Source organism: Passer montanus, unplaced genomic scaffold, assembly GCF_014805655.1.
Source record: "Passer montanus isolate IOZ18808 unplaced genomic scaffold, ASM1480565v1 scaffold16, whole genome shotgun sequence".
Taxonomy (NCBI): Eukaryota; Metazoa; Chordata; class Aves; order Passeriformes; family Passeridae; genus Passer; species Passer montanus.
The window spans coordinates 6,524,427-6,549,104 of record NW_024363160.1 but is presented as its reverse complement, the minus strand read 5'-3'; the positions used below and the strand labels follow the sequence as shown (position 1 = coordinate 6,549,104).

General features: G+C 43.5%; 2 protein-coding genes across 3 annotated transcripts; both read left to right on the top strand.

Annotated features, from left to right (window-relative positions):
* The first annotated feature begins 1,033 nt into the window (after positions 1 to 1,033).
* RRS1 (ribosome biogenesis regulator 1 homolog) lies at positions 1,034 to 2,288 on the top strand. Its single transcript, XM_039703079.1, is given in 2 exon segments — positions 1,034 to 1,328; positions 1,331 to 2,288. Coding segments are annotated over 2 exon segments (1,047 nt in total). The 5' UTR covers positions 1,034 to 1,111; the 3' UTR covers positions 2,161 to 2,288.
* Positions 2,289 to 4,282: 1,994 nt separating this feature from the next.
* On the top strand, positions 4,283 to 24,395 carry ADHFE1 (alcohol dehydrogenase iron containing 1). Of its 2 annotated transcripts, XM_039702843.1 has the most exons (14): positions 4,283 to 4,395; positions 4,633 to 4,670; positions 6,903 to 6,946; positions 7,109 to 7,162; positions 8,310 to 8,464; positions 8,635 to 8,831; positions 9,239 to 9,316; positions 10,499 to 10,604; positions 11,935 to 12,087; positions 13,248 to 13,346; positions 14,274 to 14,352; positions 14,501 to 14,597; positions 17,786 to 17,943; positions 21,546 to 24,395. In XM_039702843.1, the coding sequence occupies exons 1-14, from the start codon at positions 4,340 to 4,342 to the stop codon at positions 21,627 to 21,629; spliced, it is 1,398 nt and encodes a 465-aa protein (XP_039558777.1). In that variant the 5' UTR covers positions 4,283 to 4,339; the 3' UTR covers positions 21,630 to 24,395. The 2 variants fall into 2 exon arrangements, with proteins under 2 accessions (XP_039558777.1, XP_039558779.1); XM_039702845.1 differs by lacking the exons at positions 4,283 to 4,395; positions 4,633 to 4,670; positions 6,903 to 6,946; positions 7,109 to 7,162 and adding an exon at positions 7,446 to 7,566.
* Positions 24,396 to 24,678: the final 283 nt, after the last annotated feature.

Sequence of the window (24,678 nt, the reverse complement as noted above, 5' to 3'; positions counted from 1 at the left end):
ATTTAAAAAATAAAATAAAAAAAAAAGTTCCTGTGTCACAAGCATCAGAAAGGATCATATGCTAAAATAAAAATAATTTAAAAAGGAACAAAAAATCACACACACCCCCACAAAAAAAAAAAAGTTCCTGTGTCACGGTCTCAGTGTTTGGATGCCACAGAGCCCCATTGACTCTACGATGGTCCCACCACTCTGCTTTTGGCATTTGCCTCCCCTCATGTCCTGAGTCTTCCCGCATGTTCCACCTCAGAACCACTCATGGTGGCAGCAGGAGACAGATTTGGGGCACCCTGAACCCCACACAACCCCAGCCTGGGGTCACTGGGATTTCATCAGTGTCATTGGTGATCATCAGCATCATAGGTGAAGGGTCCAGAAGGTGAAGTCCCATGAGGAGCGGCCAAGGAAGCCGGGGTTGTTTTGGACAAGAGGCTCAGGAGTGATCTTATCCTTCTCTACAACTAGGCAAAAGGAGTTTGTAGCAGGTAGGGTTTGGCCTCTTCTGCCAGGCAATAGTGACAAGACAAGAGGATATAATCTTGAACTGCACCAGGGGAGGTTCAGGTTGAGTATTAGGAATAATTTCTCCACAGAAAGAGTGATTAAACACTGGATGGGCTGCCTAGGGAGGTGGTGGAGTCACTGTCCTAAAGACTTTTAATGAAAAACTGGACGTGGAATTCAGTTTCCTGGTCTAGCTGACATGGTGATGTTTAGCCACAGTTTGGACTTAATGTCCTCAGAGGGCTTCTCGAGCCTAAGTGATTCTGTGATTCCGAGACTGGAAGTGCATGCCCGTAAGCCACGGCGGCGGCTCCCCTGGCACACCGGGGCTCCTCTGGCACACACCGGGGCTCCCCTGGCACATACCAGGGCTCCTCTAGCACACTGCGGCTCCCCCGCCACACCGCGGGCCCGGCGGGTTTGCGGAGAGCCACGGCTCCCTCTGGCGGGCCGGCGCGACGGGACTACATCTCCCGGCGGGCATTGCGGCCGCCCGCCCGCAGGGCACGGCGGGACGGGCCCGGCGGTTCCGGCGCGCTGACCCGGCGGAGCTTTGCCGCGCTCCGGGGCAGCGGCGGCGGCGCCGCTCGCACGTGGAGCCGCTGCCATGGCGGCCGTGCGGGTGGAGGCGGTGCTGGCGGCCGCCGAGGAGCAGGAGGCGGAGAAGCGGCGGAGCATCACGGTGGAAAAGGAGCTGGAGCTGGAGTACGACCTGGGCAATTTGCTGGCCGTGGACCGCAACCCGCCTCCGGCGGCGGCGCTGCGCGGGGCCGGCCCGCGGCGGGAGGCGCTGCTGCGGGCGCTGGCCCGCGACAACACGCAGCTGCCGCCGGCGGCGCCGGGGGCCCGCTGGTGGCGCAGCTGCCCGAGCCCGCGTTCCGCCTGCCGCGGGAGAAGCCGCCGCCCAAGCCGCGGCCGCCGACGCGCTGGGAGCAGTTCGCACGGCTGAAGGGCATCCGCCGCAAGAAGAAAACCTCGCTGGTGTGGGACGAGCAGGCCAAGGAGTGGCGGCGGCGCTGGGGCTACCGGCGGGCGGGCGGAGACCCGTCCCGCGCCTGGCTGGCGGAGGTGCCGGCGGGCGCCGACCCCGAGGAGGACCAGTTCGCCCGGCTGCGGCGGGAGAAGCGGGAGCGGGTGGCGCGCAACGAGCTGAACCGGCTGCGCAACCTGGCCCGGGCGCACCGCGCCGGCAGCGCCGTGCCCGCCGCGCCCCTGCACCCCACCGGGCACCAGGACCGCGAGGAGCTGCGGCGGGCGGCCCGCGTGGCCCGCGTCTCCACCGCCTCGCTCGGCCGCTTCCAGCCGCGCCTGCCCAAGGAGTCGGCGGAGCCGCCCTCCCGCAGCGGCGGCAAGAAGCGCCGCTTCGAGCCGCTGCTGGGCAACCTGGCGGCCGAGCGCAGCCGGCAGCTGGAGCTGCTGCGGGACATGGGCAGCAAGAAGCCGGTGCTCGACATCACCCGCGCCGTCAACAAGCAGCTACGGCAGGAGGAGGCCGAGGCGGCCGCCGCCAACAAGGGCAAGAAGCAGTCGAAGCGGGGCAAGCGCGGCCGCCGGCAGCAGCGGCCGGGGCGCAGCGGCAAGAAGAGCGCAGCCCGGCGGCAGCCGCAGAAGCCTGCGGGCGGCGGCACCGGCGGGGCCAGGAGGAAGAAGGCGTGAGGGACGGTGTGCGGCACCGGCTGGGGATGCCCACCGAGGCGTGGGAAGGGACTGTCGCTGCCAGCCCCCTGCCCGGTGCTCTGTTTACACGCGTATCTGTCAATAAATGCGTTCTGACCTTTCTAAAACGTCCTGCGTTTGGCTCTTAGCTGGTAGACGGAGGAGGGCTGTGTTCTCCATCCAGGGGAAATTGGTCTCCTGTGAAGGGAGAAGGGTGCCCCCGTTCCCCCCAGGCTGGGGGTGTCACAGTGACTTTTTTCACAGGTAATGTTGCTTCACAGTTGCCCTGCAGCATCTCTGCCAGGACAAAAGCTGAGCAAAGCTGTTTTCAGGTAGCTGGGACTGGACCGCAGATGTGACCTGGGCTTTTGATGGAGGAGCAGCCGCAGGTGCAGGTAAAGGATGTGGCTGCTGCTCTCTGCCCTGGGCAAGTGGCCTGACGGTGGAGCTCTTGCTCTGTAAGTCAACTTCTGCCGCTCAGCTCTGTGCTGTTCAGGTTCAGTTACACAAGGAACATGGAAACTTACTGTAAGATTTATTGCAGCGCCTAAGAAATTGTACAGATTGTCTACAGCATTTTGTTGATGAAAAAAGGAAATCAAAGCTGCTGACCGGCCACTGAGTTCAGCAGAAAAATGTTTGTATTGTACAGGTTAAAACCTAACACCTTGGAGCTTGGAAGGCATTGATGGACTGACCGCTGCCCAGTCTCTGGGCCTTCCACAAGGTGTGTTCTTTGCCTCTCTAGTGCTTCTTGCCCGTGTACTGAGCCATCTGCAGCACTGCAGGTGCTTTGGACTTGTCAGTGGCAGGAATGGTCTTGTGGGCACAACCCTCTGTTATCAACCCTTCAGTGTAAGTATCAGGGCAAAGCAGGGGCAAATAACACGTGGATGGATGGAAAAGGTTGTTTCAGAGAGACATTCCAGACCTCTGATCTTCCAGGCAGTTCCATAGGGCACACTTGGTACATGCTCAGGCAGAGAGAAGGGCTCTTTTCCCATACAAATATACATCTGATGAGAATTCTGTGCTGCTCACAAGGCTGCTGGTCAATTTTCTCCACCAAAATCCCATGAAGTGTGTTCATCTCCAGCAGCAAAGTGGTCACCTGAGCAGAGGTGCAGGTGCTCCTGTGGTGTTGCCACTTTTTGGCTCTCACAGGTGGATAAAGGTTTTGCAGCTTCATGTAGGTGCCTGAGCAGGCCACTAACCTGCTTTCCCAGGCTCAGCACCTTGCAAAATCCTGAGTTTTAGGCCTATCTGATCTGCTTATAGAATCATTGAATGGTGTGGGTTGGAAGGGACCTTAAAGATCATCTAGTAAGACATACAGAGTATGCAGAGGCAAAATACTTACATCTGTTACATTAGAAAAATGATGCTTTTTTTGTCAGAATCCAATGTTTCCTTTGCTCAGTACTGGTGTACTACTGTGCTGGCAGCTAAGCGGCATAGCTTACAGCTTAAAAATTTGGTTATAAAATTTTGATCTGTCCTGCACTGTAATTTACTGTGATTTCACAGAATTGCAGAATTGTGATGGTTGGAAGGGACTTCTGGAGATCACCTTGTCCAAGGCCCCTGCCAAGGCAGGGTCACACAGAGCAGGTGACACAGGAACATGCCCAGGTGGGTTTTGAATGTCTCCAGAGGGAGAGACTCCACGAGCTCCCTGGGCAGCCTGTTCCACCCTCAGTGTGAAGAAATTCCTCATGCTGAGGTGCAGCTTCTTGTGTTTTAGTTTAGACCATTCCTCTAGTGTTTTAGTCTAGAACATTTCTCTTGTGTTTTAGTTTAGACCATTCCTCTTGTGTTTTAGTTTAGACCATTCCTCCTTGTCCTGTCACTGGGCACAACTGAGAGTCAGAAAAGTAGTTCCCTTAATTTCAGGACCATGGGGGTTTTTTTATTATTTTCACCTTGCAATTCCATTACTTCCAATATTTTTCTGTGACAAATACACGACACGCACTCAGTCCTAACGAGATTTTAGTCGCTCTTCACTGGCATTCTGTGCTGTTTTAGCGAACAGGTTTTGCTTGCCTTAAAACAGGCGTGAGTTTGAGACTGCCCCGTGCGAGTCCGAGTTTGGGACAGCCGTGTGCCGGGCGGCGGCGCTGTCCCGGGAGGAGGGGCCCGTTCCCGGCCCGTTCCCGGCCGTGCGCAGAGCCGGGCGATGGCGGCGGGGCGGGCGCGGGTGTCCCGCCTGCTGCGGCAGCTGCAGCGGGCAGCGTGAGTGCGGGCTCCCTCCCGGCTCCCTCGGGGATCCCTCGGGAATCCCTCCCGGCTCCCTCGGGGATCCCTCCCCTGGAAAGCTCCCCCCGTGCCCGCTCCCGCTGCACTCCGGCGGGCCCGGCTGCAGGCCCTTGCAAGGGGTGCTCACAGGACACTTTTAGGACGTAAAGCTTTAGTTTTCTGCTTTAGTTTTCCCCTTTTAACCGTACCTTTTTTTTTTAACGTTTTAACTAGTTGTCGGTGCCCGAGCCATGGCCACACTTATTCCCAAGGTAAGACTGAATTTGTTTCTCCAAAATAATTCTGCAGGAGGCCGTGGCCCTGCAGAGGGCTGTATGTATCCGTGCAGCCTGGGCAGAGGGTGCAGGTAACAGGTGGGAAGGAACAAGCTAAAGGAGAAGGTAAGCAGCCTGTTACTTTGCAGCTGTACAGTGGCAGTGGTTATTGTTAATTGCTCCCACATAAGCCACAGTTTCTGCCTCCTGTCCCCTCCCTCCCCATGCCGTGGGGCCAGCTGATCTGAACTTTGCTCTGGCTGTCATCACCCGAACCATCTCAACTTTAGGTCTGCTTTTGGATACACATCTGTTACATCAGAAGAGAAACAGGAAACTATGTGGATAAAAAGTAGCCTTTCACAAAGGTGTGTGTTGACCTGGGGAATAAAATCTCCATAGCTTTTTTATATAGTCAGTCCCAAGAAGGCAGCTCACTTAGGCCAGGATGGTGGACTGTGAGCAGGGGAGCTGCACTGACTTACCCAAGTCACCCTAGGAGGAGCTTCTGTTTGCATGGACTGTAGGGAGGCTAGGAGAATAACTATCTGTCAGTCTCCAGATCCACTAAACATTAGTGGCTTGGGCCATAATTTCAGTAATGTGTAACTCTAAGTAGCATGGTTTCACATGCTGAGAACAATTCTTAAAGAACTGACATTGTCATTTTACATATGGACAAAGCTATTTATATTTTCAGATACTTGTTTTGCCCAAGACCATCCATACAGCAAGACAATAGTGCAGCTGAGAAATAGAATTTCATTCTTTTGCTTGTCTGCTTGATGACTTACTCAGTCAATTTAAACTAAACTCTTCCTGAACTGAAGCCTGAGTTAAGAACCCTCTCTGAAAGTTTTAGGCAGCAATAGATTCTATAGCGTAGCAAGATGATATCAGTAAAGTAAATCTCTAAATAGTGGGAATTGACTGAACAGTGACTATAGCTGAAAAAAATCCCAAACTTCTTTATGTTTCTTGGCAGTGTTCAAGGAAATAGTACAATTTTTTAACTCAGCAAAATTCGCCCTGGAAGTTAAGTTTGGTTCAAGAATGTAACAGCAGGGTGTCTATTATACTATCAGAAAGCAAGAGAGTAAATGGTTTGGACATGTCCTTAGCCTGTCAAATTAATGACTGAAAGTACAGCAGACTCCAGCTCCAGGAGAGGTCAAACATGTACAGCCTGGCAAGAGGTGGCAATGAAAGAGCTGATAGCAGCTGGCCTGTGCTTGAATAGAAAGTACATAAAGGGTTTTAATACATCTATCTGTTACTGTCGTGGGTCAGTGCTTCAGTGCACCCCAGCGTGTCTGTGAGCCTCATTTTCGTGGCTTCACTCATTGGATCAGAATCCAAATTGCATGTTTTCCATTAATATAGCAGACGTATAGCATGACTCCAGCAGGAGGAGCAGAATGCTTTGCCTGGTGTTTTCTTGGAGAAGAATGGGCAATTTCGGTTGATGCAGTTTGCTTCACTCTATGGCAAAATCAGAATATGCCAGAAATTGAGTTTTGTGATAATTCATGCAAAAATGACATGGCAGAGAGAAGCCATGACTGAAATACTGTCCTTATAAATATCTTCTAATTAAAGTTAATAGAAACACACTGATTCTTATTTATTATTAGCAGTGCACATGGTAATTTTCTAGCACATAATTCAGTTTCACCTGCAAGTTCAGGACTAGGGAGAAGTAAAATTATGTGTAAACACCTGTTATGTATTGCTCATACATAAAGGTGTTCTCTATCCAGGTGCATAAAGAGGATGTCTCATGAATTTGTCTCAAACGTTGTTCTGAAGGTTATCATGTATCCCCTATAGCATTTCTAGCACCTCTCAGCTTGTATGTAGCAGCCTGAATGCTCTACATATATTCAGTTCACCTTTTTTATGTGCTGTTCTGGTCTTTGTAGACTGCAAACAGACTCTCATGCAACCTTCCTGCTAATTTATTCAGATTTTATAAAAAATACTTAATTCTTGAAAGAACTTGAAAAGCTCACTTGTTTTGTTGAATTATATGAGTCAGATCAAGTACTTGGATCATTTAATCTCATGAACAGCAAGGCATGAAATAGTAACTGTTATCCACACGAGCTGAGATGACCTGTGGAAATATGTTAGTGATTCTAAAAGCAAGGAATCTGTCAACTCTAGAGCTGAGAAACAGATTGAAATAACTTATTGTTTCCTAATTCTGCTGTTTTATTTCCATTCCAGTTCCTGAACAGCCCACTCTGGGGAATACAGACTATGCCTTTGAGGTAGATTTAATAATAAAATATGTTTCATTTAAAAGTCGTGCAAACAATACTTCTTGACAAATATGGCATTTAACAAATATTTACATTATATTTCACTTTGAATGAATAGGGCCAGATGCCATTTTTGTAGAGAAAAAGAAATGTTCTTTTTTATTTTTATAGATGGCCATTTCAAACATCCGCTATGGAGAAGGAGTTACCAGAGAGATTGGCATGGTAAGCTGCTATGGTGTAAGTCCATCACTGGTAAAAAGTGATTTTCTGAAGGACTGACAGTGCTATCAATCCACTTAATAAAGGAAAGCTTATATATGGTGTGGTCCACTGTATCAGTGCAAAAAGGTCAGAGCATGCTGTTGGCTGAAGAGCAGAAGCGTGGTGCATCAGTGGTGCTCTGGTACATGAAATGCAGCTCTGGGGAAAATTGGATTGTTGATACTTTGCTGCAAGAATGCAACAATATTTTTCTCTGACCGGGAATTTAATTCAGAAAGGTTTGAATCCTGCTGACTCACCGGGATTTTCTCAAGATCGCTTTTATCTTTCTGGAGCTCATTAACTCAATCAGAGACTTTCTGTTAAATTGGCTGGATATTCATTCAGCTCTCAGCTTGCCCTGTGTAAGTGTAGAATTTTTGTTTCAGCAGTGTGAGATGGTTCACCTGAGTACATTGTTCCAGTGTGCTTTTATCACTGTCTGTTTTCATTTATCATTTTTCTCCTTTTTGGCATTTCTAGCATCAATAGATCTCTTTTTTATTTGAAAATTTATGAAATAAGATTATGTCAGACAGTAAATGAAATTAGACAGAACCTGTCTTTAAACAGCACTAGAATAATTTATACATATTGTATAGCTATTGTGACAATTAGCAAAGGTTAGGATGTAGCATTATTTTTCCTTTTGCCACCTTTTGATTTTTCATCAATAAATAAATATCCAGTATTACATTTTCAATATTTTAATGCTGTGCTTTGGTAGACAGCTAAAGGAGACAATCTGTGAAAAGGCCTTTTTTATTCTCACAGAAACTTAGGGAAAAATATTTTTAAAATGTTTTATATTTTACTATAGTTTAAAGTGGTTCCATATGGTTCAACAACTTTAGTTTTCTTCTGTCTTAAGACTTCAACTATATAAATTTGGCAGCTTTAAATTTTATTCTGCTTTCTGTATTCTACATGTATGTGGTTAATGTTCTTTTTCTTCAGCTGATATGGTCTTAAAAATTTTGCAGTAACCAACTATTTTTAAGTCAGGGTTTTATTATTATCAAATGGTTCACTTGATTTGGATTAGTGTTTAAATAGTGAAGTGTATGATTTTATACCAGTTGTTTGGTTTTTTGATTCATTATCGTAGGACCTGCAGAATCTTGGTGCTAGAAGAGTTTGTTTGATGACAGATAAAAACCTCTCCAAACTCCCTCCTGTAAATGCAGTATTGAATTCCTTGGCAAAATCTGGTATAAACTTTCAAATATATGATAATGTCCGTGTGGAGCCAACAGACCAAAGGTACAATTTGCTTCTGACTTGCATTTCTCCAAGTAGTGCCTAGGCCTTTACAGGATTCCATATGGCTTTTTAAACACTTCCTTGTGGCCTGCATGCTACTGTTAATAGTTGGTTTCCCTGTGTACTGGTTTTATTCTGACTTAACTGGAAAATCTTTCTTGTGTCCTAAGTTTCCTGGATGCCATTCAATTTGCTAAAAAGGGAGAGTTTGATGCCTATGTTGCTGTTGGAGGTGGCTCTGTGATAGACACCTGCAAAGCTGCCAACCTGTACGCAGCCAGCCCTTCCTCAGAATTCCTGGATTATGTCAATGCTCCTATTGGGAAAGGGAAGCCGGTCACTGTGCCCCTCAAGCCACTCATTGCAGGTAAAGCAGGAGGAGAGTGTGTGGAGATTGGGGCCAGGGGAAGGTGAGTCATTCTACACTCTCTGATACTTCTATTGAAATCAGTTTGCTGTGGCTGTTTCAGCTTCCTTTGGGCTGGCTTCTCCTATAGTTGTATTCAGCAGTCATTTTGCTGTTTAATTCGGTGGAGGTAAAATCAGAGGTTTTATCCTTATTTTGTCTTGTTTAGCTCAGTTAGAACTCCTTTACTGAGAAAAGAGATCAAAGTAGCAGTTTCTCTTTGATCTGTTGGCTTTGGATCAGGGATACATTCAAGATTTCCTGGGCCCTGTAATTTTGGGTGGTGTTACTATTGTGGTTTTATTGTTTAAATTGCAGTATTATATATATTTTTATTATTTGTTGTTATCTCCATTCTTCCTTTTAAGTTCCTACAACATCTGGCACTGGAAGTGAAACCACTGGTGTTGCCATTTTTGACTTCAAAGAACTAAAAGTTAAAACCGGTGAGGTTTTGGTGCTTTGTTTTGGGGTTGTTTTGTTTATTTTGTGGAGGTTTCTGTGTGTTATTCAAGACAATCACTTTTCCCATGTCTTTGTTATTTCCCTGCCTTGAAAGGAAAGGATACTGCATGTCATTTCAGGTGTCATTTTGTTTGATTCAACAGCCTCAGGCAAATTTTAAAAGCTTAAAGGTTTCCTCCTTGAATTAAGTTTATATCATATTAACATAATGAAATACCTATGTAATGCAGTGGATTATAGTTTGAAGGCAAAACTAAACTTTGAAGGAAGGAAAGTTTGAAGGAAACTAAAATCTTTCAAGTCCTTAAATGGCAGAAAATGTTAATTGCAAAGGAAATTTCTACTTATATTCAGGGTCAACCAACTGTTCCTTATTTCCTCTGTATTTTTCTTTCTACTTTTAAGACTTCTGTTTCTTTGTTGTGTAATTGCAACCAAATGTTCCTTTTCCTGACTTTGGAAACCTCGGGCCTGGGATGCTGTGCAAGTGAGGGACACTGTCTTCCTTTGGCCTTTTCATCCCTGGCAAATAAAGATTAAGGCTAAAATGTCATCTTGAGCTTCATAGCTGTTTAAGGTTTGCTTCTAAACATGTGGATTTTATATGCCACACAGTCTTGGGACCCAGATGGGTGTGCTAAGAAGGTTTGACAATAGCTCAAGAATTTTCTAGTGTATACATCGTCAGTCTGTCTGTCTGTCAGTCTATCTCTCTCAGAGCTACATCTTTGCACCCTTAACCGAAATACAAGGACATGGTTATTACAGATGCTGAAGACAACCATTGGCAATAACAACTGATTGCAGGTACAAACCAGATTTGCCTTCTGACATTCCACAGAAGATACAAATCTAAGAATACTGCAGATGCCACAGACATCTTGCAAGGCTGCTCAGGGAGGGTTGCAAACAGAGAGAGAACATGGTCTGGTATAATCCACTTCAGGCAAAAGTCTCAAATCATATAACTCTTTTAGAGAGACTTCATCATCAGTCTTACATTCAAAAATACTCTCTACCCTCCCCTCTCTCTCTTTGCTTTCATGTTCATAGCTTCAAATATTTTTTCCCTCTTTAGTGTTGTGTTTTGAACATTAAGCTTATCTTGTTCTAATTTGTTGCAAAACATCTTTAGCTGACTTTCCTCCCTTTGCACATTGCAGGTATTGCTTCAAGAGCCATTAAGCCCACGTTAGGCATCATTGATCCTTTACACACACTGTCTATGCCTGAACGAATAGTGGCCAACAGTGGCTTTGATGTGCTTTGGTGAGTTTTCTGCATAGGCTGCTACTTGAATTTATTTAAATTTTGTATTTTTACTATGCTGATTGTAGAAAAAATTTATTTTGAGAGCACAAGAGGATGAACTTTTTTTCTCTTTTTGCTGTTCTTGTTAAGGTGGGCTCTGTCAGACTTTTCCTTAGTTTCACTGCCTCCCTCAGAATGTATGGAAACAAATCCTGCATTTGCAGAAATTTGAATGTTTTTGCAGTGCACTGGAGAAATTGTTTGCTTCCAGAATAGCTGTTGTCAGTAAAGAGAGTCCAGATGTCATTTTTTAAGGGATCATGAGATAGATGATTAATCACAGTTGTAACAGCACTTGTCATGAATCATAGACATAGAAGGAAATAGAGAATAAGAATATTCTAACAAAAGCCAGGATGTCTCAATAAAAATTCATAAAAGCTTGTGAGATACTAGCAGGTCTTCACCCAGCTATGGTCATCTGGGAACCAATCTCATAGTTGGCTTTTCACTTGGCACAAAATTTTATTCATCTTAAACCAACAGCTTAACAGCACAAAATGCATTGACATTTCTATTTGGAGAGCCAGGGCTTACTTTTCTTCTGGGTGCTATGTATTAAAGTAATAGATTTGTAATGAAACTGACATTTCTCAAGCGTGGTGAAGGACCCCAGCCTGCAATGTCTGTAATGGAAAAAAGGCATTTGTTCATCAATGAAAATAGTTTGTCTGTAGTTTTTTCATCTTAATGGAGCCATGTAGGCAGTTCCCTGTCTTTATGTGGTCAGATTCATGAGTGTCTGGGAGATGAGACTATTAGCAGTTCCACTTAGCATGTAATTTTTTCAAGGCCAGTACTTCTAAAAGAATAGTATGTGGTCAGATTCATGAGTGTCTGGGAGATGAGACTATTAGCAGTTCCACTTAGCTTAAATTCATGCATGTAATTTTTTCAGGGCCAGTACTTCTAAAAGAAAAGCACCCTATGAAGTTTCCAGTGCTAAAGTCTCTTATGGTTGCTGTCCTACAGAAAGGAAATGCATTCATTGCACATATACAGCTCTCTTCAGTGAAAAACACTGTAGGTGCTGGTGCACCCAACCAGGCTTTTAGCATGGTGTGAGCTGATAGAAGGAGACTGTGTTTAGATTTCCTTTGGTGTGTTTATTGGAGAGGAAGTGCTCTGGAGGTGCTGGCCCAGCATTCTTCCACTGTCTGTGAGATTGTATTTCTTGTTTCAGCAACCGCTGGACACCAGAAATAAAAAAGCACCTGCATTCAAAGGACAGCAGGGCAGTAAAAGGGAGCTCTCCCCCTTAAATAATTGATTTCTCCCTTTCTGCTAGCCATGCCCTGGAATCATACACGGCTCTCCCTTACCACCAGCGCGGTCCCTGCCCCTCCAATCCCCTGCACCGCCCGGCCTACCAAGGCAGCAACCCCGTCAGCGACGTCTGGGCTCTGCACGCTCTGCGCGTTGTGGCCAAGTACCTGAAAAGGTAACGCCCTCAGCAGCCACCCCTGCAGGCTGGTCAGGCCACAGTGCCCCAAAACGGGTGCCTGCAAGAATGTAAATTTTAGGCTACAGTGAGGCAAGCTGCAACATCAAGCTTTTGTTTTCTACCCTGGATTTTTCGTAAGTAAAGCAGAATATTTTTCAGATAAAATTCAAAATTTAAGACTAAATAGTTTGTCTTGAGGTGGTAGCTTTTTAATGCCTCTGTGAATCTATTCTTGAAGTCCTCAGTTAAAGGTGTTTCAAACTGTTCAGTTAATATGGGAGCAGAATTTACCTTTTCTTTTTTTTTCAAGAATCTCCTTTCACAGCATAAGGGGAATATGTAACAAATTGAATAAAATACTGCTGATGTTATTTCTGTGGCCTTCAGCACCAAATTAAGATAGTTGCCCATCCATCAAGAAGGTAATAACATACACTTATGAATGTGCAAAAGTATGCATTTATTGCAAACCTGCTCATTCTTAGAAGACCTTCAGTTTAGAATAGGTATTGACTTAGCTGGGAGTTGGTGTTGATCCTTGTCAATGAAGTTTTAATCTGTTTACAGCTTTTGCATGCCATGTGCACTTCTATTAAAGATCAATGTGGAGTTTTTTTGAAAAAATCTTTTCACAGTACCTAGTGAGTCAAAATAGTTGGTTTTTGTTCCTTTGGAATCTATTTATGGGAAGTTTTCTTCTTACTGTCAAACTACACAAGGATCCTGAGGCATAGGAAGGCAGGGAATCCTCTCTTCTTCCCACACAGGTGGTGGGGTCTAGAGCACCACCTAATGAGATGGTGAGAAAGCTGGAGTGATCCTGGAGCCACACACAGAATTACCAAAGATTCTAACTAGAATTTTTTAATTCATCGCTGAGTTGAATATGGATAAATTCACTCTATTTACTTGTTTTTTGGAAAAGTGAAAGGAAGCTTACCCTTCACTGAACCAATATGATCTACATAAGTCATCCAGATGCAGGATTGTTCTTTTACCAAAGCGTGACTTGATTTCACTTCCACCGTTTTAATCTCAGCTTATCTTTTAGATTTTTTTGTGTATCTGTCCATAAAGAAGCCCTCTCTCCCTTCTCCCTGCTGAATCACCAATCTGTTTGTGAATTCATTGGTACCATTTGCCTCCATGGTGCACAGAGCCATCAGAAACCCTGAGGACCGCGAAGCAAGAGCCAACATGCACCTTGCAAGTGCTTTTGCTGGTATTGGCTTTGGCAATGCTGGTGTTCATCTCTGGTGAGTACAGAGAAATAGTAACCCCATGTGAGGTCAGCTTACAGCTAGTGCTTTTTCCACATTGTCAAAGATGTTGCTGCTCTTGTTGCTGATTGTGGAGTAAGGGATTGTAGCCTGGCCTGTGATGCTGAAGGACCTGTGTGCTGTGACAAACTGATGGGCTCTTGTCATTCATGTGTATAAGGACTGCGTATTCTTGGGCTGTGATACTCAAAACCAGTCACATGAAAATTACAAAACACAGCCTTCTTTACCTTCCTTGGTAGTAAAAAAGTCAGTGGCATTCAAAATGTTAGATTCCATGCCAGCTGTTCCGCAGTGAGACAGCAATGATGTAATCTTGAGTTCTTCCTGAACTGATGCAATTATCTGTAAGTTTGTCTGTGGGATAGGCAATCAGCAGTCTGAAATGAGCTGTAATTAATATTGCAAGGCAATATAGTTTCATTTGGATGAAAATCTCAAAGAAGCAAAGCCTAAAAGTGAATTGTGTACAGAAGTTATTAGCAGTCATTCTCTTCAGAGACCTTCCTTTCATTCCCTTTCTTTGAGCAAGTCTACTTTTATAATTATATCTTAAAATTGAAGTTTCTTTTTCTCAGACAGTGTGAACACACAGGTATGCAGACTATGATATTTTTGGCCTATTTACATTACTTTAGGAACTGAATGGCTTTCAGTTCAGTCAGTGAAGTAACTTCACACTCACAAAGTAAGGGAGGTACTGTTTTTTACAGCTAGGTCTCTGAGGTGCAGAGGGATGAGGTTGTCTGTACCTAATATCTACATCATACCTGTCAATACCTTCTGAGTATCTGTACTGAAGAGACTTGCATACTGAAAACTGACCACAGAAGGGACTGAACACAAATTTTCCAAATACCGGGAGAGCTGCCCTAACCACTCTCTCTCTGCTCTCTGTTCCAGCCATGGAATGTCTTACCCTATTTCTGGTTTGGTGAAAACTTATAAACCAAAGGATTATAATGTGGATCACTCTTTAGTGGTAAAACTTGTTTATTTTTGGGTTTTTATTATACATTTCAAATATCTGTTATCTGTCATTAATGATCATTAAAGTCCATTGAAGTTAAAAGTACATGTCCTGTTGATATATTTCATTATTTTTCTCTTTTTTTTTTTTCTTTCCCCAGCCCCATGGCCTTTCTGTGGTGCTGACATCCCCAGCAGTGTTTGCTTTCACAGCACAGATACATCCTGAGAGGCATTTAGAAGCTGCAGAGATTCTAGGTAGGAGTCTCTGTGGGTACAGTTCTCATGTACAAATGGAATTCTTTCCAAACTGACATTTTGGGATTGAAAAAAACAATGTGCAAGCAATTGTCATTGGTTGTTGGGAGGGGTTTAAGTCTAGAAAACAAGATTCTGGAATTAGATGTCATGCAAATTAGATAGAATAATGCTGAATTTTGATATGGTGTGATTAGAGGTGGAGAAATCTGATTCTTGGCCAGAAAAGTGGACAGCTGAAATTAACTGAAAGTCTGTTGCAAATCAAACAAGAGCTGTGATTGGCACAACTCTTGGTGCTTTATGAAGAGTAGTTACCACAAAGTGAACCAGTACTCAGGGGCATTTGTTAGCTAAAAGGAAGTATTTTCCCTAACAAATTCCCTGCTGTGGCAGTGAATTAGAACAGTGATATTCTGAATCGCTCCTGCTCTTTTTCCGTGGCACACAGCTGTGGCTTTTGGTCTTTCTAATGTTTGTTAAGGTGTTGGAATTTCTCAGTGGCTGATGCCAAGGGAAAGCTTTTCCTGGAGTAGCTCTTCTGTGGACACATATGTAATGGCTAAAAAGAGATTAATGAACAAAATGTCCTTTTCTGCTTTTTAACAGAATAAAAGTGAATGCTGCAAGCTGACAGCTCATTTAAAAGTTATTTTGTCATACAGTGCCTTTTTGTGTGTGCAGCCCATCACCAAAGGGTGTCCTAAGAGGAAGGATAGCTCTTTATTATACCTCCAGCATGACTGTGTGTAATAAACTAGCTTCCAGTGATGCAGGCTCAGAGCTGTTAGCAGTCTAGCTGTGACAGCATGGCTCTGCTCTGAGCTAATTTATTTGTCTAAGGTCAGGGGTTTTGCCTGCACTAGGTTTTGTGTCGTGGCTACACTGCTGTTAATACCCATGCTGCCTAAGGAGCAGGCACAGCCACATGCACAGCAGTGCAGGGAGTGGAGAAAAAATGGTTAGGTCAACTCTTCTGGTATTTGGAAAATTTGTGTTCAGTCCCTTGTATGGTCAGCCTTCTGTATGCAAGTCACAGCAGTCCAGTCACATGTATGACTTGCTTGTGTAAGTAATCTCAAAGCTTGTGTAAGTAATCTCAAAGTGGGGGTCTCAAGAAGAATGGGATTTTAATCAAGACATTTTATAGTGTTTTATATATAGTAAAAATATTTTTATATATTATATTATTTTATATTTTCTATATATTTTTATTGTATTTTATAGAGGGTCAGAAAAACTACATTGGGTAAAAGTTCTGTTCATTTCATAACAGTCTGTGAGGTTGTTCAGGCTTCCTCTAACGTTTGCTGTCCTGCCTATGGTCAAAACCAAAACACAAACTTAGCTGGAGTCATATACTAAGCTAGTAAATATCTGTGTTCCTACAGCAATTACACACAACTAAAATTAGTTGAACAAAATGTGTCTGGATAACTGGTCAGCACAGCATATCAGAAATTTTCAACTCTGGCTTTTGATTTTAAAACAAGTGGCTGAAAAGCAGTTCCCTTAGGTTTTGTGCTATTTATTTCTGCCATAAATTCTGTCTGTAAAAGTTCTGTTAATTTTCTCAGTAGAAATTTTAACTACGTCATTGTGTGCCTTGCTGGAAAGGGATTCTGCTGAAAATGTGTCACGTGGAGTTGAATTTATTCATTCCCATCTGGGGTGTTTACTTCTGAGTCCACTCCAGAGCCCAACTGACTACAGTAGTTGATTCAAAACTGTCATGTTGCCAAATGCAATGACTAAGAAGGTATTTTATGACACGAAGCAGATTACTAAATAGTTATGTTGTGTGTATGTACAGCTGTGAATTTGGGTACAGCCAGAAAAGCTTAATACCTCCCTGGATGTATTCTTAAACTGTTGAAATAGGTGTGCATGTGGCCAGAGATTTTCTAGGTGCTATCAAAGACTGATTTGCTTTTAGGTTGAGCAAAAAGAAAGTAATAGAAAGAATAGTAATAATATAGCAATATTTTTAAACTGCCAATCACATTTACTGTCATATTTTATCCTGCTCCCTTTCCCTTTTACTTTACTATCTGAAGATAGTGGGTTTATGTCCTAGTTACCCCTCCACAGAAAAACCCAGGATAAACTCAGACTTCATGGCATAGCCCCAATAGCATAAGATTTTGTACAAGACTCTGTCATATCTTCTTTATAATTTTTTCCCAGACATTATTTGCTATATTACTGCCAGCCTTACTATCTGAATATCTGAGTTCTTCAAGTGAGCTTGTAGGTCTCCTGTTCACTTAACTCCCTTTGAATGTTACACTGAGCTGTGTGAGGATCACAGGAGATGTTTTTTCTGGAGCTATGTATTGCTCTTACTCATCTCTCAGTGTGGCACTTGGACCTAACATAGTTCTGCAGTAACATCATTGAGGTTACACAGAGAACCAATTTAGCTCAGGTTACTTTGAAAGAAATCATATGGAGGAACTTGGGTCTCCTGTCTGGACACACTTTCATTATTACTTTTAAGTCCTGAACATTCACTGAAGAAGGGAACATGAGCTATTCTGTAAGAAGTATTTGTAATATTTCCTTTTGTATTGGTGTTTTCATTACTGTTCAGTAGATGTTTCAAAGAGAGCAGTTCCTCCTCTTCAGTTCTACAGTATCCTACACAAGTCAGCACATATTCAAACAGCAATAAATTTAGAATTTACTCAACATGCTGAACACTGCCCTGCTGTCTCCTGCCTCTTTCAGCCCACATGCTGTAGTCCTCTCTGTGAATGTGTAATTGAACAGAACAGTCCTCTAGATGTCAGCAAACTCAAGGCCTTAAAACGAAGTTAGCATTTGGCACACTGTCCATACAAATAAATACCACTGATGTTCATGCATTAGCTTCTTTCCTCCCAGCAGTTAGTCAGACTCAAAAGTGCTTCTCCCTGTGAGCACAGAGGGAAAGGAAGTTAACCTCATGTGGCAGTTAGTCTTTTTGGCAGCAGTTAATGTGCTTCTGATCTTGTTTTATTTCACCTTTCACCAACCATTCCAGCTGTAAAATGAGGACTGATTCCTCTTTTTACTTCATGTTGCTTTTAGGGCAGTGGCTGTTATGTATGGATATGTATTCAGCTGATATTATGATTAAATTAAGTCCAGGACAGGCTTCCTCTGCTCTCTCCACCCTACAGTCAAGACATTATGTCTTATTTTAGGAGCTGACATCCGCACTGCCAGAATCAAAGATGCGGGGCTTATTTTGGCAGACACACTCCGGAAATTCCTGTTTGATCTGAATGTTGATGATGGCTTAGCTGCAATTGGTTATTCCAAAGCAGACATCCCTGCATTAGTCAAAGGCACTCTGCCTCAGGTAAGACAGAGAGCAAAACAGTTTTTCTTGTCAAATGAAATAGAACAGATTTTGGAAAAAAACCAGAAGTGTTTCTTTTCCAGCAAGTTTTATTTCTCTTCCTGCATGAAAACTATTTAAATGGAGAAAATTATGGATAGTCAACTGTATTTTGTTTCACTGCACAGCTTAGGTTTTTCTTTTCAGTGGGATGGAGTGCATGCTGCAGTTTTCACATGAATTCAGAAAAAAGGGCCAAGTGTTTGGTTTGGGTTTTTTTTAATGTTACAGTTTTTAAAAAGAGGATGTTTTTCATAGGCCTGTGATCTTTGCAGTAGATACTGCTTTTTCATAACTACCTCTCTTAATTATGAGTGCAGGTGGTCTATAGATAAAGCCTTAATACCAAGTGTTATCTGGTAAGAATGATCAAACTCACTTTGCATTAAACTTTCCATATTGAGAAGTTGCATTTTTCTTAGCAGATGGCTTTTTTGTTCCACTGACCCCCATCAGAATTTGAAATAAGGTCCCCTGGGATGATATAGATTAAACTTGTAATACCCTTTATTGTTTCAGTGCCCACAAAGACACTGCAAAAAGCAACACACCACTCCTAAAGCAAAATCCAGAGTCTTCCTTGTAAAAAGACAGTTTGATTCATATGCTATGGACCTAGTATTTGTTCCCACCAAGTTGGAAGGGAAATATATATTATGGAGAAAGTGAAAATTTTTTAGGCCAAAAGGTCATTCACTTTTTACAGCAGATCCTGTATAGTTCTTCTCATAAATCTCAGAACACCTTAGAACAGTTACATTAACAGTAAATATTAATATTCCTATTTTATACCTGAGAAAGTGACACAAAAGTGCAACTACTTAGGATCACACAAAACAGAGCAGTGGCAAGGCCAGGAAGAAAACTAAGGTCTCTGAGCACCCCTGAAGTAGGTTATGCATGTGCATTGTTATGGGGCAAATGGGGCATTTGGAGGGTTTGTTTTGATAAACATGTTTCTTTATACATATTTCTTGCATTCAAAACAAGCACTGAATGCAAGTTTTGCATAGCTGGGGAAGGATTCTTCACCAAAAGGTGTTGAAGGGTTTTTCTGTCTTCTTACGACATTGGTGATTCATTGTACTGTGTAAAATGAGATGACCTAATAATTTCTCAGCCCTTATTTTTTTGTATGAGATGTAACATGATGCAAATGTATCAGTGTTCCTTAACAATCTGTTAATAACCACGGGTTAATCCATACAGTTTATTTTTTGGTATAATTTTTTTGCTTTTCATCTTGCAGTAGGTTTGCTTTGTAATACAGCAATGGCCCATTCACATCAGGAAGCAATGTGGTGCAGTGGTGATAGCACCAAAAATTTTGCCAAGTATATTCCATGCCTTGAAGTGCAGGCTGCAGGGAAAAATGTAATCTGACCTTTGGGGTTTGGGGGGGAGCTCTGTTGGGACACACATCTATGCTTGAAGTTAAAACAGAATTTTATTTCCCTTCCTAAGTGAGGCTGTTGAAATGGACCTTGTTTACAGACAGCAGTTATTCTAGCAAAGAAGATGCTGTCTCAAAGTTCAAGGTGGCTGGGTGGTGGTGTGTGAGAGGAGATGGGGGCACTGAAAATGAGAGATTGTGGAAGGGCTGTTCTCTGTCCACCCAGCCCCTGCTGATGTCCTGGGGGCAGCTGCAGTGGGGCAGAGCCAGTGATGAGTCCGGAGCTGCTGGCTTTGGCACCAGACCAGAATGCACTGAGTGAGGCTGAGGGAGCCAGGGCCTCGCTGTCTGGGCACCAGCAAATATCAGCAAGCTTGTGCAGAGGTAGTGATGGTGCCTCTGTGTCGAGGCATGCGGGAGGAGCACCCGTTTGCAGCCTTCTGTCGACAGAGCTGGGAAATGCTCCAGTCTGCCAGGCTGTCAGGCTGGCTGTCTCCTGTCACCCGGTGTGATTTTACAGATAATCCAGACATCTCAGTGCACAGAGCTGCAAAACTGGCTTTGGCCCAGATGGTCCTAATATGATGAATTTATGAATACTTGAGCACTGTGTTGCTATATTTTGCATATTATGAGTCTGAAATAAACAACACACTACTGCCCTAGTGCTGTTTGAATTTGGTTTCAAAACTGCATAGAAGAATCTTAGTCTTCTCTCTTTGGCTGATCTCTGTGTGTAACAGCACTGGGGAGAGAGGTACCATTTGATTGCACTTATGCACCTGTGAATCTTCTGTAGGTAAAATTATGCACACAGAGCTGCACTTTTCAGACTCCTCACAAGCCATGCAAAGCCATGATTATGAGCTGTGAATACCTCACATTCTCACCTGACTTCTCACCACGCCAGACTACTGTTTCACGTTGATTTTGCAGTGTGGTGGCCTCTCTTGCTGTGTAACCACATCCAGCCTGCCACAGCAGCATCCCACAGGCTGGGGGAAGTGCACGGCTGCAGCCTTGTGCTGTGGCATCACCCTGGGCATGGGGTGTGCTCTGCTCCCAGGGGGCTCAGCTGAGCCTCCTGCCCAGGCAGGGCACTGGGGGAACCCCTTTCCCTGCATCTCACTCTGTGCCTCAGGCAAGGACCTCAGCAAATGATATCCACTGTCTCATATGTGAAAAAAGAGGAGAACTTTGAAGCTGGAGAGCAGCATCTTCCACAAGGGAGATGTTGAAACAGGTTGCAGCAGAAGAAACTCTCTCTTGCCAAAACACACCTCATCTAAAGATGTGTTCCTAGTGTGGGCCTGGACTCTGTCTTTGCAGATATCTCTAACTCTCCCTAGTATTTCAGTAAATGTTAAAATCATTGGTTGTTGAAAACATGAAAGTTCTAATCATAACCAGTATGAGCACACTGATGTTGGGCCCTTTCAGCTGAATTTTCCTGCAGTAACTGGGTACCTGCACTAATGCAGCTCCTCATCCTCAATAGCACAGGGCTTTTCTGAGTTGCAGCCCTTGCCTTTGTGCTTCTTTTGTCAAGCAGAGCACTAAAGCACATACCTGAGTTTCATTGCAGTCAGTGGGGCTTTAGCCCCTGAACATTCTGCTGAATCAGTGTCCAAATGAAGACCAGCCACAATTCCTTTGTATTCCAACTCTGAGGTGTGGGGCAGTTTCATACTGTCCCTTTCTCTCTCTTTTTTGGAGTCTGACTTACAGGTGCTGTTTATTCTCCCCATTTACAGCAGCTCCTAGGCCTTGAGAGATATAGTACTTTGAAAGTCTTGGTCCCTAAAACTCTAACTCCTAGTTCAGTGCTGGCAAATTAATTTTAAAATGGACTATATTCTCAGGATAATGTCCTCCAGTGTACTGACATCTGCAATGGAGAAGGCCCATGTTTGCTGTGCTTGACTCTGAAACTGAACAGCATTCTGATCTTGCTTCAGTGTATTTAATTACAGGGAATCTTAGCTTATATATTCTTGAAAGTATTGTACAGTTGATGATGCTTCAACTTTAATTACTTGATTACTTATTTTGCAAAACTTTGTTATTCTCTGTGAAAGATGTTAGTACAGAGACACATAGTTCACCTACTGTTTGATTAATTTTATTGGCATCCATTTATAATCCATTATAATTTTCTTTCATCTTGCAGGAGAGAGTGACTAAACTATCACCACGTCCCCAAACAGAAGAAGACTTATCTGCTCTCTTCGAGGCTTCCATGAAACTTTATTAGCTTAAACATGTTCTGGAAAGTGTGGTCTATTCTAACACAGAGGTAGTTTCTCATAGATACGGGACTGAACTTGTTTAGAGCATGGAAAAATTTGGGTAACTTTGACTTCTGTTCCATTGTACACTGCCAAAAGGTCACATAATTCATCTTTAACTAAACACTGCTTTGAAGTGAGGGCTTGACTGTGGTTTCTTTCTTGCTCAGTTGTCAGTGACATTGACTTGCATAAAAGTTGGAGCAGATTTCTTGCATTACTGAAGGCTTTTTTGTGCTTCAGAGGTGGTCAAAGGTGGAAAAATGTTCTAAGGGATGTTTCAAGCCATTTTGCAAATTATGCTTCTATTTAAATTATCCATATTTTGTTTTAAAAAGGCATGCTAGTTAAGAAATAATGAAGGTCATTTTTAATTAGGGAGGGGAAGTGCCCTGCAGAAAATGTCAGCTTACTGTATTCTGTTCTGCTTTATCATCTTTTTACCATCTGGCTTTGCTAAGAAGGTTGTTGAACTGGGGTGCTTTTTCATTGTTTGATTAAGAAAAATCTGTACACTTCATAGCTGTTTGGAAAAGACTGCTTGGAAATTTGGTTTGGGTTAAAATTCTGACAGATATTGTCATGTATTTATCTTTCCTCTTATAATCTCTATAATTTATCTTTCCTTTTATGCTCTATATGGGGTGTTAATCAGAGGAGTAAAACCAGAGTAGAGCATGGTCACACACTCAACAGAAACCACATCACAGTAAGACAACATCCATCATGGTCATTCTGTCTGGCTGGAGGCAACATCCCCCCTTTCCTGCTGTGTTCTGTGGAAAGAAGCTCTCAACTGTATCTTGCTTTGCTGTGAATCAATTGCTTCTGCTGAGCTCCTGCAGGTGTTGTCCCTCAGAGTGCAGCCACCAGCCTGAGGAAGTGGCTGTGTGCTGTGGTTCAATATTAAAAAGAGGTGGTGAAGCATTTGGCTGCACAGTGCCCCAGGGGGAGCACTGGTTAGATGTGGGAATGAGCGTGCACCTTCCGAGCAGTTAACCAGCTGGTTGGCTGTCAACTGAGAAAGGGAAGTGGGGAAGGGAGAAAGGAAACTAACATTTTAATATTATTTTAATATTATTTTCCTTTATTTAAAAGGTCCACGTGGTTGTGTATACAATTTGTTTAAATCAGATTCTGCTTCACATTGGACTCTTTCAGCATCTGATTCATGCTGCTACCACAGCACAAGACAAATGAGAGAAGAGCCCTGTGACTTCTGGTGTGCATATTTCTTTCTGCTGGGGAGGGAGCACTTTTCAGTCACCCTGCTGAAGTAGAAGGCTCTATGTTTGTATTTGTGTGATCAAAGTAGTGCTGTCCTAGCATCTGAGGACAGATGTGTACTGGATATTGGCACTGGATTTCAGGGCTGTTAAACAGCTGGGTGGATACTGGTTGAAGACAGATTGTTTTCAGTATCAGAACAGGTTTGGTGGCCATAGGACTGCATTGCTACTGTGTGATGCACATGTGATCTCCGTGTCCTTCTGAACCTTCCCCTCTGCTGAAACTGCCCACAAGTACCTCTGTCATGAAGGCTGATGTTGCAATGGCAAGGGATTCACTTCATTATATTGTGCAAAGCTGACATGTTTAAAAAAAAAAGAAAAAAAAAAAGTTTGTCAAAACTTTTTGTCCAACCCTGTTGTCCACAGTCAGGCTGGATGAGGCTCTGAACCCAGTCTAGTGAAAGATGCTCCTGCCCGTGGCAGGGAGATTAGAACTAGATCTTTAAGATCCCTTCCAGCCCAAACCATTCTATGGTTCTGTATAAACTTTTGGCCTGTTGTGTCTTTCCACTCCTGTCTTTCTTCAGTCTGTGGTACAGTACAGATTCATGAAGAGACAATCTTTTTGTCCAGGAACCTAATTCATGGCAGTCCTGCTGTGTTTGGGGGGAATATACTGTCTGGAAAACTGAGCAGCATGTGATCTCATCACTGCAGCAGAGCACTCTGATGGGCTGCTTAGGGAGGTAGGATAACTTCTTCCAGCACACTTTTTATCTGCCTTTTATGTCAATATTGCAGGCTCCATTTTCAACTGACAGAACCTCACACTTAGGTTCCTATACCAGGTAACCTGCAGTTCCTGATGGTTTATAAAATAAACCTCATGCCCTCTTTGATACCCATCGTTTACAGATGAGACAAAGAGATTTATGTAATACCTAACCTAACATGAGCAGATGGTGCTGTAAGAAGGGACATTTCTGTTTTCCTCACCTCTTTGGCTGCATCAAGAGGTCTTCAACTGCCTTAAATTGGTTGTGAAATCCCTCCCACAGACATCAGTTACATGTGAAAATCTCTCTCATGGACATCAGTCTCCACCACCAATTATTAGTTACTAGTAGGGATTTTCTGTGGAAAAATCAAGAGAGCCCAAGTTGCCCCAGAATGCTGTCATTCAAATAGTGATGATGTGACAGGGTGTCACATCCTGGCTCCTGGGCAGTGGTAGTTTTATTCACAGCTGAAGAGCTACATGGGGTTTTTCATGTGTTATCTCACTAATTACTCTGTACTGGTATTTCTGTGGGGACCTGGGGTAACACTGTAATTGTGAGTGCCCAGTGGTGGTTGGGCATGTGTGTGAAATCTGGGAGGCTCGTTCTTGTGGCTCCTGTTGCTGCAGTGTTACTCAAACCCTCTGTGATGGAGCTGTTAGTTTAGATTGTGCTGAAATGCAAATAACAAAAATAAAGCTTGTTTGAGAGCAGCATTTAACTCTGTATTCTCTGAGCTGTGTGCAGGTAAATACAGCCCAAAGCCTGGCCCATGAGATCATTCACTTAGTCCATTCACATTGATTAGATTAGCTTTGGAAAGCAAGTATGAACAAGTGCCTGTGTAGTGCTGGTGAAAATAGTTTACCAGCAGGTGTAGTTTTATCTGGAGTACCAAATGAAAAATTCCCTCACTTCACAAGGTAGAGCCTGCAGGATTGCTGCCTGGGATTTGTAGATATGAGAGCAGCTGGTACAGTAGTTTGTCCATCCCCTCATTTGCC